Source organism: Protopterus annectens, chromosome 3.part1 (genome assembly GCF_019279795.1).
Source record: "Protopterus annectens isolate FY-2018-M chromosome 3.part1, PAN1.0, whole genome shotgun sequence".
NCBI lineage: Eukaryota > Metazoa > Chordata > Ceratodontiformes > Protopteridae > Protopterus > Protopterus annectens.
The window spans coordinates 677,554,946-677,567,445 of record NC_056732.1 but is presented as its reverse complement, the minus strand read 5'-3'; the positions used below and the strand labels follow the sequence as shown (position 1 = coordinate 677,567,445).

General features: G+C 40.1%; 1 protein-coding gene across 1 annotated transcript in view; it reads left to right on the top strand.

Moving 5' to 3' along the window:
- Positions 1 to 12,500, top strand: part of LOC122797710 — a 297,965-nt gene that overhangs the window by 259,049 nt on the left and 26,416 nt on the right. The window contains exon 9 of the mRNA XM_044066244.1: positions 1,024 to 1,148. Within this exon, the coding sequence (XP_043922179.1) occupies positions 1,024 to 1,148 (125 nt within the window). The remainder of the gene's footprint in view (positions 1 to 1,023; positions 1,149 to 12,500) is intronic.

Sequence of the window (12,500 nt, the reverse complement as noted above, 5' to 3'; positions counted from 1 at the left end):
CAGCATACTGACATTTATTATAATAATTTTTGTTCTACTGTGCTAGGATGATATTGAAAACACTGTTTCTGTTTTTTGAAATTTTGAATTTAGTGATTTTCTATTTGCTGGTCTGACACAGACCGTATTGGGTGGTTTATTCCCATGTTCCTCCTGCCTGAATTATTTTGCCTAGATGAAACTATCTGTTAGAAATAACTATCAGATAACATTTCCCTGATTTGTTGTTTTGCTGGAATTATTTGTGGAGGGTCCGCAGTTCACTTTATCTTGCTGGACTTGGCTTTGCTTTGGTCATGTACCCTAGCCCCATTCCAGCCCACTCTTCTTTATGTCCTTCGTACATAATACTTTTCAACCCTTCACTGACTTATTTTTCCTCTAATTTCAACCAACCAATCATAAGTCATTACTAGCTTGCTAACATCAGTACCTGACAAAAACATCTTTACCATAAAAGCCTTTCAAGCCAAGCCCCCAACAACTGACTCATATATACTTTTCTCCTCTCGTTCTGTTAGGCTACTTTGAAAATTCATATTTTAACTCAGAACAAGTCTGCTGCAACCTTAGCATTCTCATACCTTCTAGCACAAACTTCGAACCCTGTTAAGTTTTCTGTAAAGCATACCACTTTAGTTCCAAATTGATTGCTAGAAAGCATTGAAGTCTGCCATCACACATAAACAGAACCCTTGCCTGTAAGTAAATCATCCCACATCATAAAATTAGTTCCTGCAGATAAACAGAGGAAACTACCTCTGTAGCCTCTACTTAATTGTGTTTCTTCTGCTTGCTAGCAATATCACACAAAGCCATGTCCATTCTCCACTGATCAACAGTCCCCACTATTTTGATCTCCCACCTTTAGAATCTCTCTGTTAAATGCTGGTCGCATCAAAAAGTACAACAACTTGACTCCATTCTGTGCATAAACAGCACTGATACTGTATTAGTCACCAAGTTGTGCCTTAAGGACAATACTACAGATGTAAACACCACTTTTATTACTTTTTTCCACAGGATATCTCTGCATGCAGAGCTCCAGGCCTGGAATAAGATCGGGTGTAGGGGCCATGGTCCTGTATAAGTCCTCCATAACACTTAACCAGTGCTGTCCATTTAATGGCTCTAATGATCATGATCCCGTCTGGGTCACCCTAACCCCTTCCCTAGAAAAGCATATCAAGCTTTTCCAAAACATGTCTTACCACCTCTGTAATTAAAAGAAATTATAAAACCTTAAAAGAATGTATAGTTGATTTCACTCTATTAATTATTTTATAATACTAGGAGAATTTAGCCTCCTTGGCCCATTTTGCAATGATGTTAGTTGATTTCTAAAGCATGTAGGCCTTTTGCAGTCAGCAAGCTGGGCCCATTGTAAATCAGACACGTGGACCTTTCATAATCTAATAATAATAAATAATCCCCAGTCACACTCTTCCCTTTTAGTCTTCCCCTTTCCACAATGAGCACTACCCAGACTATTTCCCAGTCATTGGGATATCCTACCAATTGCTACAGGTAAATTTCCTCATGTTTAAAATCACAAAGTAACATGGGGATATTAACAAACTGATGCAAATTCGCTGCTTATGCATGCAGCTCTGCACATAAGGTCAATTTATAGAAAGAAAGTGGTTCTTGGTGACAAAACTGAAATTATAAAGAAGGACAGGGAACATGAATAAGGTAAGAATGAGCTGGAGGTGTGCAAAACTGCTCCACAAGAGGAACGAGTGAAAATTGTTCCAAACGTCAGTGAAAGTAGCTGAGGATATAGAACAACAAAGACAGTAGGACACCAGCAATATGAAGTGGAAAAACAAAAAAGAATCCAAAACCAAAAGGAAGACACATCTGCTCTGAAAACAGAGATGCAGTTACATAACAACTAACTATTGGACCTGGAAAAAATAGGATGGCAGAATAACAAACTGGTTGACCTTGACCTGGAGACTAGATCAATATGCTACAGTATCTGAATATCAGCCATAAAAGAAAATGTACCTGAAGAGATAGCTGGGGAACTTGGAATGTTGCATCCAGCATTGCACCCAAGTCATCGTTATTTACATAATTTGTTCAACGAGCCTTGATACTTACAGTATGTGCTTGTGACCAGGGCTGTTTTCATGATGACAAGCTTCTGTTATGTCTGCAGTACCAGGTGTGTTGCAACCAGATAAAAATATGAATGGCTGCAGTAAGCATCGTAGGTACAAGAGCATATATGGCAGTCATTGTGAATCCTTGCGCACAGACCACCAATCTATGCTGCTGATATATTATTGTAACGTAAGGCAACGTATATGCAGAGAAATGTCCTATGAAAGGTGAACGGTCAATGATGGCCAAGGGTGGAGCATTGAGTTAGTAGGTCAACAGAAATGGACAGAAAAGACTGCAAGCAGAGGTGTTAACCAAAGAAGGGGCAGAAAACACAGTTAAGACTGGGATCGGACAATGCTTAAATGTAGATTTATGCAAAACTCAGACCGGACATACAGGATACAATAATGTAAGATGATGTACATTCCTACATGTGCAAACAGTGTAATGTTGTAGTGATTATGCCTGTGTTATTACATGAATGTTATTAAAACGAAAATGAAACCTCTGAGGGGATCTGATCCCTAAACTGTCTCCAATTGCATTACACACTTACCTCCATAACAAAGTGAATTTGAGCTGAACTAGAGTGAAATATTCAGGAAAAGACACTTCAGGGGGATGGTTCTGTTAGCAGACTGATAATAAGAAAAGAAAAACAGGCCTCAGTGGAATTGAATTCATGATTTGATTTTCTCCTAGTCTTCTAAATAGTCTTTCAGCATGGTGTGCCACAGAAGAATGCTATACTGACTGTTTTGGGGAAAGACACTTCAGGGAAATTCCTCTTTTTGCAGCATAATAATTGAACAAAAGGCAGGGCTCATGGGAATTGAACTCATGGCTTGTCTATTTCCTGTCCTTGTAAACAGCACAGTATACAGCAGAAGAATTCATACTGACAATGTTAGGGGAAACCCACTTCAGGGGAATGGCTCATAGGTTCATAATGTGGTCTGTAAATTTGAGAAACCATCAAACATACATCCCAAATCTCTACCCACTGCAATGAACACAGTGAGCCAAGTCAGAATTTTGACTACGAATATAAACTTCACCCTGTTTCACTTATGCAAACTGTCAGAGAACGGAGCTCAACACATATGTGCCACTGATGGTAGACATTGCCGCTATACATGAGTATGATACCTGTTGGCCTTTATCGTTGCTAGACAACATGCAGTGTCATTTGTTGATGGTTGTACATGTGCAACTGATGGTAGACATTGCTAATATACATGATATATGATGCATGTTGCTAGACAACAAGCAGTGCCATTTGTTGATGGTTGTACATGTGCAGCTGATGGTAGACATTGTCAATGTACAAGACATATGTTACATGTTGCTAGACAACAAGCAGTGTCATTTGTTGATGGCTGTACATGTGCAGCTGATGGTAGACATTGCCACTATAAGAGTATGATACCTGTGGACTTTATTGTTGCTAGACAGCATGCAGTGTCATTTGTTGATGGTTGTACATGTGCATCTGATGGTAGACATTGCCAGTATGCGTGACATATGATACATGTGGCTCTACAACAAGCAGTGGCATTTGTTGATGGTTGTACATGTGCAGCTGATGGTTGACATTACCAATATACAAGACATATGATACATGTTACTAGACAATAAGCAGTGTCATTTGTTGATGGTTGTACGTGAGCATCAGTGATGCTCCTCACCACCCATCATGCAAATTTTGATGTCACTTGGTAAGGGTGACCTTATAACTGACGTGGGCAATTACAGACCTATCAGACCTAGAAGACTCATCTGTAAAACCACAATATGCATCATAACTGACCTCATAAATTATGATATCAGGACTTTTTAAATATTTTTATTAGTTGTTCTTTATTGCCAGATGGTATTAATCATAAAAGAGCAAATTAATTTCTAAATTAAACATCAAGTTAATTGAAAGTGTATAATCAGTTTTGTTTCTAAATGAAAGTTAAAGATTACAAATATTTACAGTGGTGCCTATGACTCAAAATGTTTTGCAGTATTTTCTGTCTTTTATAATAAAAGTCTTTTTGATGTCTATGATGATTCAGAAGATTTGATGTTTAATTTCATCTTCTCTAGTACTGATATCATGAACCTTAGAGATTATTCAACAGTTTGGATATGCGAAGGGTAATTCTTGGCTATTCAATCTGGTAATCTTCTTCAAAATGGTTACTAAGGCTGTAGATAGTGACTTTGTGGTTCACGTGACATACCTTAATGTCATTCCTCATGCTGGTATCATACAGGAGCTAAATTTATTTATTTATTTATTTTATTTTACATTTGTTGACTGGGAAAGTCCAACTGGATATATGTCCATTTTCAGCAGAGGCCCGGGGAGAAAAGCACCAAATACAAATTAGTTACATCCAAGTACAAAAATACTACTAATAGTAATAATAATACGAGGTACAATAGAATCAAATGTACAAAAATACAGGTACAAAGACTGTGGCAGATACATTGTATTGATGAAGGAAAAACATAGCTTATTGCAGCAAAACACGAGAACAGACAGGGCAGTAAAACGGATATGATTATAGTTAATAAGCATTTGGAAAATAACTCTGTCATGTGCATCGACAGTAAGAGTAAATAAAATGGAAGATAACTGGACAGTATTCCATTAGGCTTTCTGTATGGAGGATTATTCTTAAGTACTAGCAGTATTTAAAGGGAGGTAATAGTTTAGGTGAGGTAGGTAAGTGGGGGCTTCACTAGGGGATAAGGTAGAGAGAAGTTTGTAATCTCTATCCTATACGGTTAAGGCAGGTGCATATCCTATGAGATCTGAAAAAGAGTTTCATTAAGTTTTTAAATTTGGCCACGGACGGTTCTTGAGTTAATTCTGGTGAGAGATTATTTCAGTTTTTGATGACGTAGTTGGAAAATTGGGAGTCGCCAGCTGCGTTATTTGTAGTAGTATTTAGCATAACTTTATCTGTAGATTGGAGTTTTCTAGGCTTAGTATAAGGACTTATTAAAGATCTGAGGGCAGGGACTTTGTCAGGGTTATATAGGATTTTATGAGCAGTAGTGAGTTGGTTATAGAGAAGCACATATGGGAATTTAAGCCAGTTTAAGTTTTTAGGTTTAGGTTTTAAAAATAATGCCATATGTGGTAAGATGGATAATAAACTGGCTGAAAGACAGAACCCACACAATGTGGGCAGCAGGTGTCTCAGCAGGAAGAATGAAAGTGAACAGTTGTGCCTCAAGGAGAGAGAGAGCCAAGACCTCTGGTTAACACAGTTTCCAAATGACAGCAGACAGGGTTCTTTTCAAGTCACACCCTAATTTTGACCTATCCCTAGTAAATTTGTGGTGTGCTAATATCATCACTTGTGTCCTTTATCATATTGTACAAACAACATGCCACTACAAAACAAAAATGTAGTCAGGGCCTACAAACTTAGTTGGATAACTCTCTCTCTTTTGACCATAATATGATAACGGTTGTCAGGAATTCTTTCTATTTAGTACAGCTAATTACTAGTGGAATATCTTTAAGGTCTAAAGTGGAAAATACTGTATTGTATGTGGCATTAGTCAGACTAATTATTGAATACAATGCCTCCTTCAGAATGTATCTCACTTAACATATCAGCTGAAAGATCTCAAAGGTTCCTAGCAAAAGGGATCAGAGGCCTGAAGTCCATAAGCTATCAAGAGAGGCAGGAAGTTCTGTCCTTTTATTCAGTGTGTTATAAACTTTTAGAGGGAGTTCTGTTTCACTGGTCACATTATTGGAGTCCAGGTTGTCCTAGACCGCCTGTTTCTCTGCAAGTCCAATATCTTCATCATTGCTAAAAGCACAGACCTAAACATTCACTAACAGATAAATAAAACAAGGTCAGGATTAGGTTTAGAACCCAGTACCTCCCAAACTTTCTCTATTAGTTAAGCAGTGAGATTCAGTATCTTCCTTTAAAGTACGTCTGGATAGGTATACACACATTTACTCTGGGATTGGCTGGTATGACCCCTCTGAAGTTACAGGATAAGGTGGGGATATTAGGAAGGTGTGAATGGTGATAAGACTAAGTAGCCTTGGAATATCTGGGAATCTGTTGTGAAGTATTTCCTGAATTTTACAGAACTGCTATAGTTTGGGCAGAGTTACTCATTAACATCAGCTGTACTAATCGCACTGTGTTAATCCTACCTGCAGTGTGTTTGCATGGCCTGCCTTGTCCATTTTAAGCTAACACTGCTGGAAAAGCAGACTGTACATATCACTTCTGCTGTACTACACAGTGGTGAATTTAGGCAGGGGACAGGGGCACATGCCACCCCCTTTTTAAAGCCATTCTGTGAGCTAAAAAAAAAAAAAAGAAATGCACTGCACTGTGCTTTTAAAATCTACCACCAAAATGGTACATTTCCAGTTCAACTTAACATTTTTTTTTTAAATTTTTGCTTGAAAGATGCATTGGAGATTCAATTGAAGGCTGCAGTTAGGTGATCTATAGGATGATCCTTAATGGCTCCTCTAAGTGCATCTCCACTCTAGTTGAGTGAAAGTGCATTTGATCACAGCGAGGATTTAATTGATGGTGAAACAAATTGTATGTTTTCAGACTAGCACCAAACTGCACAGTTGACTTGACATCCCATTCAAGCAGTCAAGTAGAACTGCTGCAGTGAGTGTGGACTAGTGTTCAGATTCAGAAACCGTGACACAGTTTATTTTCCTTAAATGGAGAGTATCAAAGTTGGGAGTCTCTGAAAAACCTTTTTTACATACCAACAGATAGTACATCATAAACACAACACCTAATTCTTATTTTCTTTTTTTTTTTTTTGTACTAGCTTTTAGCAGTTTTGTTCTACAGTGTCCTTTGCTCACTGTACTTCAGTAATCCCTCCCACAATCTGATGTCACCATTTTCTCATTTTACCTTCTCACCTTCTGATTAAGTATGCACTTTAGTGACAGTCCCAGGATTGTTATTATTCCCCCAGGAAAACACACACTGAGATGAGGTTTGCTCTTTTGTGCCTTGCAGGTATTTAATTATTTGAGCATCTTAAACTGTCCAGCATTTTTTTTTTTAAATTTTACAGGGAACCTTGGTCAGAAAGAGCATTATTTGTGGTTTGCCATTCTCCTAGAACTCTTACTTAACCTTTCAAATAAATAAATATTAATTAAAATACATATCTATATAGTGAGTCAGAGCAAAGTACTGCTGAAATGTTTATCTTTAAAATCAGCAGTTATCGGCCGTCTCTCACGGTTATTTTACTACTAAAACATTAGCACTGATGCATTCACATGCAGTGCAATATTTCTAAGCAGGTTTATAACATATTTGTTGGTTTGTTTTACCTTACTGGTGATTTACATTTTATAACAAACTTAAACTGAAGGATGGCATCTGGCTTTCCTGCATCCCTAATTTTTTTAAGCGGTCATGCTATAATTTCAAGAAAATGCAAAATAAATGCTTTTATCAGGGTGCTGAATTGCATGAGTTGCTACCTTTCTCAGTTAAACCAATTCATTCTCCCCAGATTAATTACATATTTGGACAATGAATGTCCTTTTAGGTATAGGGCTGATGCCATCATAGAAGTGATAAAGGAGACCATGCTGTTTCCCAGGAACTGCCACACAGAACCACCTTATCACTCTCTGTTTCTACTGAAGCCTAATCTAGATCTAGGGGTTGAGTACTGTGTGTCTGCCTCTGGTGGACTTTTATACATTTTATATATATATATATATATATATATATATATTTACATTTAGATAAACATACGTAAGTCTGTGTATGGAGTGGCAGAGGAAGAGAGTAGGTGATAGCCTGAGAATGTACCATGCAGCAAAATAGTGCTGAAAGTTTGCCAGTTATGGACAGTAAAATAACTTGCAGATGACACAAATTGCATTACACTAATAAACTAGTAAACAGTTAAAAAAAAAAAAAATCATTGCAAAGCACATTCAACCACATAGTCTAGAATGTTAGATGAGTGCTATTATCTGTTATGTAATACCTAATAATGAAATCCAGTGGGCAAACATCAACTAATGGAATATTTTAATTTATTTTACATGTCTGCATTAATCATTTAGTGTCATTTTATAACATAGGCTCTGTTCTTTGATGAGTGCTATCCTGTGGTATGTTATAGTGACAAGTTATAGTCATTTCTAGTTTATTGCATGTTTGCTTTTGGTGCATTGTTCAGAAGTAATAACAGGTGATGTTCTTCATCTCACATTGCTGCAGTCCTTACATATGGGTAGTCCGCTGTCCTCGGTCGGCCCGAATACCAAAGTATTAGGCTGACGTCGGTCACGGCGCTTAAAACTGACATCAGGACGTCAGGGTACAAATGCGCATGACCGACGTCATATCCTCAGTCTTTTTTGCCACATGGTCCGATGCAGAAGCAGCGTTGCAAGTGCCGTTCGGCGTTCTGAAATTTTTCGAGTTCGGAGTTTCAGACCGAATCCAAGTTGGCTAAGTACCCCGTTGGGGAATATTTTGGTTTTTTCTTGCCTCAGTGTATTACCGGATGTCAGAAAAAGTGAATAATTGTATTTCTTGTGGGAAACAGATACCGCATAGGGATTATCATTCTTTGTGCATTCCTTGTTTGGGGCCTGAGCACGACGTAGTTGGGTGTCGCTTTTGTGCTAGGTTTAATAAACGCACTATTAAGCGAAGGTTAGATTGTGCTAGGCTGGTCTTCGGGAAGCGGTGCAATTATAATATGCCGTCGGATACTCCGACGCCCGCTTCCACGAAGAAGCACAAAGACAAAGCGGTTAAACCCAGGCAAGATGAGTCATCTGTTCTGGACGCCGGTTCTTTACAGGCTTCAGTGGAACCGGTGATTCCGATGGAGGCTTCTCTGGAGTCTCAGGGGGAGACTTTGATTTTGCAGGATGTGGCCTCTCAAGAGGCAGGTCAGGCTGAAGGGGCTTCTCAGGTTTCTGTACTCCCCTCCCTTCCCAGGGTGGTTAGACCCTCTCCTTCTGTTTCCAAGGCTTCTTCCAGAGGCAGGCCAGGTTTAGCTTCTGTTGGTGTCAGTCCTAGTTCAGCAGGGTCTGTGCCTAAGAAGCACATGCTTAAAATGGCAGAAGATTTGATTACTCTGATTAGAGGTACATTGTGCCCTCCTGAGAAGAGGCCTAGGGTGGAGCCAGAGTTGGAAAGTTTTGAGCAGGCTTCGATGTTTCAGAGTCTTGGCTGAAGACTTGCAGGAGTACTCTCCTTATTCTGATTCTGATGCAGAAGATTCCACTCCTTCTGCTTCTCCTCCAGAGGATTTTTCTTTTTCAGAGACACTTCATTCTATGAGGGAGCATTTTAAGTGGGAAGGTCAGGACTTCTCTGATTCACGGAAAAGGCTTAGGGAATTTTTGTTTTTACCTCAACATAGGCCCTTAGCTATACCCCCTTGTTCTGGATGTTGTGCAAGATGTATTTTCAGAGGCTTCACTTAATCCTGATTCTCTGCCTCCTGCGCCTGTTAAACCGGATAGGTATTACAGGGTGCCTGAGGCTCATAAATATCTCTATAAGAGTCCTAGGGCGGACCCAGAAACTGTTAGTCAAGGACCTAAGGGGTCAAGGCCTCTGTTGTAAAGAATCCGGTTCCTCTAGATAAAGAGGCCAGAGCTTTGGATAGATGGGGAAAGAAGGTCTATACATCTTCTACCTTAGCTATGAGGGCTTTGAATTGCCAGTTTCATATGTTGAAATATCAAAATTTTCTCCTTCGCAATTGAAATCTAAGGTGGATGCTCTGGCAGAAGGCATTGACTGTAAAGAATTACAAGATTTGGTGCATGTCTCTGAACAGGTGGGTAAGCATTCTTTACAGTGTGGTTTTGATGCTGTGCAGGCCTCTTCTAGGGTGGCTGCCACTGGTTCAGTTCTTCGCAGGCACGCCTGGCTTAAGGATCAGAATTTATCTGACCATGTTAAGACAAGGATTTTGGATGCTCCTTTGCAGTCTGAAGTGTTGTTTGGTCCACCTGTGGAATCAGTCCTGAAGAAATTGGAAGACAAGGCTAAGTCTATGCAGACTGTTAAAGATTTTTTGCAAGTTCAGCCTCCAAAGTTTAGTAGAAATTGGCCTGCTAAGGGGTGGACGTATCCTTCCTCTGATTCTCAGTCTAGGGGTAGATCTAGACGTGGTAGGGGCAGAGCTCAGAGTTCCTTCAGACCTAGAACATGGAGTTCACCTGCACAGTCTTGGTGAGGGCAGGGGCCAGTCCTTTCGTAAACAGGCCCAATGACCTACTTTTCAGCTGCCAGATCCTTCTTGCCTGGCAGCACCTTTGGGAGGAAGGTTGGCACTCTTCAAGGAAAATTGGATTTTAATTACCCAAGACAAATGGGTATTGGATATCATACACCAAGGTTACAAGTTTTATTTCCATACCTTACCTCCTTTCAAAGGCATGCCAGACGTTCCTCCTCAACAAAGACTAGAGGCTCACAAACAGATTTCGCTGCTACTACAAATAGGAGCTATACAACCGGTCCCTCTGCCAGAAGTGGGCCTAGGATTTTATTCTCGCCTGTTTCTAGTACCAAAGAAAGGGAACACGTGGAGACCAATTTTGGATTTATCTATCCTCAACACATATCTGGACATTCCCAAGTTCAAAATGTTGACGCTACAACAGCTTTTACCTCTGCTGGGCAAAGATCACTGGATGGTGACTCTGGATCTCTAGGAGGCTTACCTTCATATTCCTATCAGGCCCTGTTGCAGGAAGTATCTGCGTTTTCGGGCTGGGACTTTTCATTATCAGTTCTCTGCATTGCCCTTTGGCTTATCTACTGCACCCAGAGTGTTCACAAAGGTTCTGGCTCCAGTGGTAGCTTTCTTCAGGCTAAGAGGAATACAAATCTATCCTTATTTGGACGACTGCCTGATTCTGGCTCAAGGAAAGGACAAACTTCTTCATCATTTACAGTATGTGATGGCAGTGTTAAGATGCCTGGGGTATTCTGTGAACGAAATAAAGTCCAGTCTAGTACCCTCTCAGGACATGTGCTTTCTGGGTGTGAGACTGAATACAGCATCCCAGATGGCCTTTTGACCCGGACAAACAAAAGAATCTTTCTCTTTACTTCCACCAATTGTCTCGTCAGTACAGGCTGACTGCAAGGACAGTCCTTCAAGCCTTGGGGTTCATGGCATCTTGTATTCTGGTACTTCCCAATGCCAAACTGCATATGAGGAAGCTACAATGGTATCTCAAAATGTATGGACGCAGCACTGCCAAGATATGGACACTGTCATTCAGATAATACCTTGCATCCAAAAGGAATTTTGTGGTGGGCTCAGGAATGTCACCTAAACAAGGGACTCTCTGTGACCCGACCAGAGGTGAGTCAGATTCTAACGACAGATGCCTCAGACAAAGCTTGGGGAGCTCATCTGAATGGAAAGTGGATACAAGACACGTGGCCTGCCAGACTTCAACATTTACATATCAATTTGAAGGAGATGTTAGCAGTCCAATTTGCATTGATAGCTTTCAAGGATTTGCTTCTTCCAGGGCAGGTGTTGATTCTAACAGACAACACAACTGTCATGTGGTACATCAACAAGCAAGGGGACACATTCTTATCCTCTATGCAGACAAGCAATGATTTTGTGGGAGACTGCTCTCAGTTTACAGCTGAATCTTCAGGCAAGGTTTCTGCCAGGAGCACAGAACTCCTTAGCAGATGTGTTGAGCAGACAAATTATGGATCCCCACGAGTGGAAATTGGATCCTCATGTATTTCAAAAATTGACAGTGTTATGGGGAACTCCAGACATAGATCTGTTCGCTTCTCCTCTAAATTACCAGCTGCCATAGTTTTGCACAAAAAGGTTTCATCCCACAGCTTGGAAAGTGGATGCTCTCTCATTCAGTTGGAGCAATCTTCATGTGTATGCCTTTCCACCACTGCCTCTCCTCTCAAAGGTACTCCTGAAGGTCAGACAGGACAAGCCAACCATGATTTTAATAGCTCCGGATTGGCCTCGACAGCACTGGTACCCATTACTGAGAAGTCTGGTACGGGAGCCTCCATGGCCTTTGCCTTCGATTCCACACCTGCTGTCTCAGGAGAACAGTCATTTACTCAATGTCAAACTTCACTCTCTACATCTAACAGCCTGGCATATTCTGTTTTAAACCCTGGAGGGTCTCAACTTCCGCAACAAGTTTTGAATGTTATTTTGGAGGCCAGGAGGCCTAGTACAAGGAAAGTTTACGCTGATAAATGGAGGAGATTTTTAATTTGGAGTACAGCAAAGGACTTTGATGTTTCTAAACCTAATTTAAGTGTTGCTCTTCAATACCTTACTGAGTTATTGGACAAAGGTTTGTCCTTCATTAA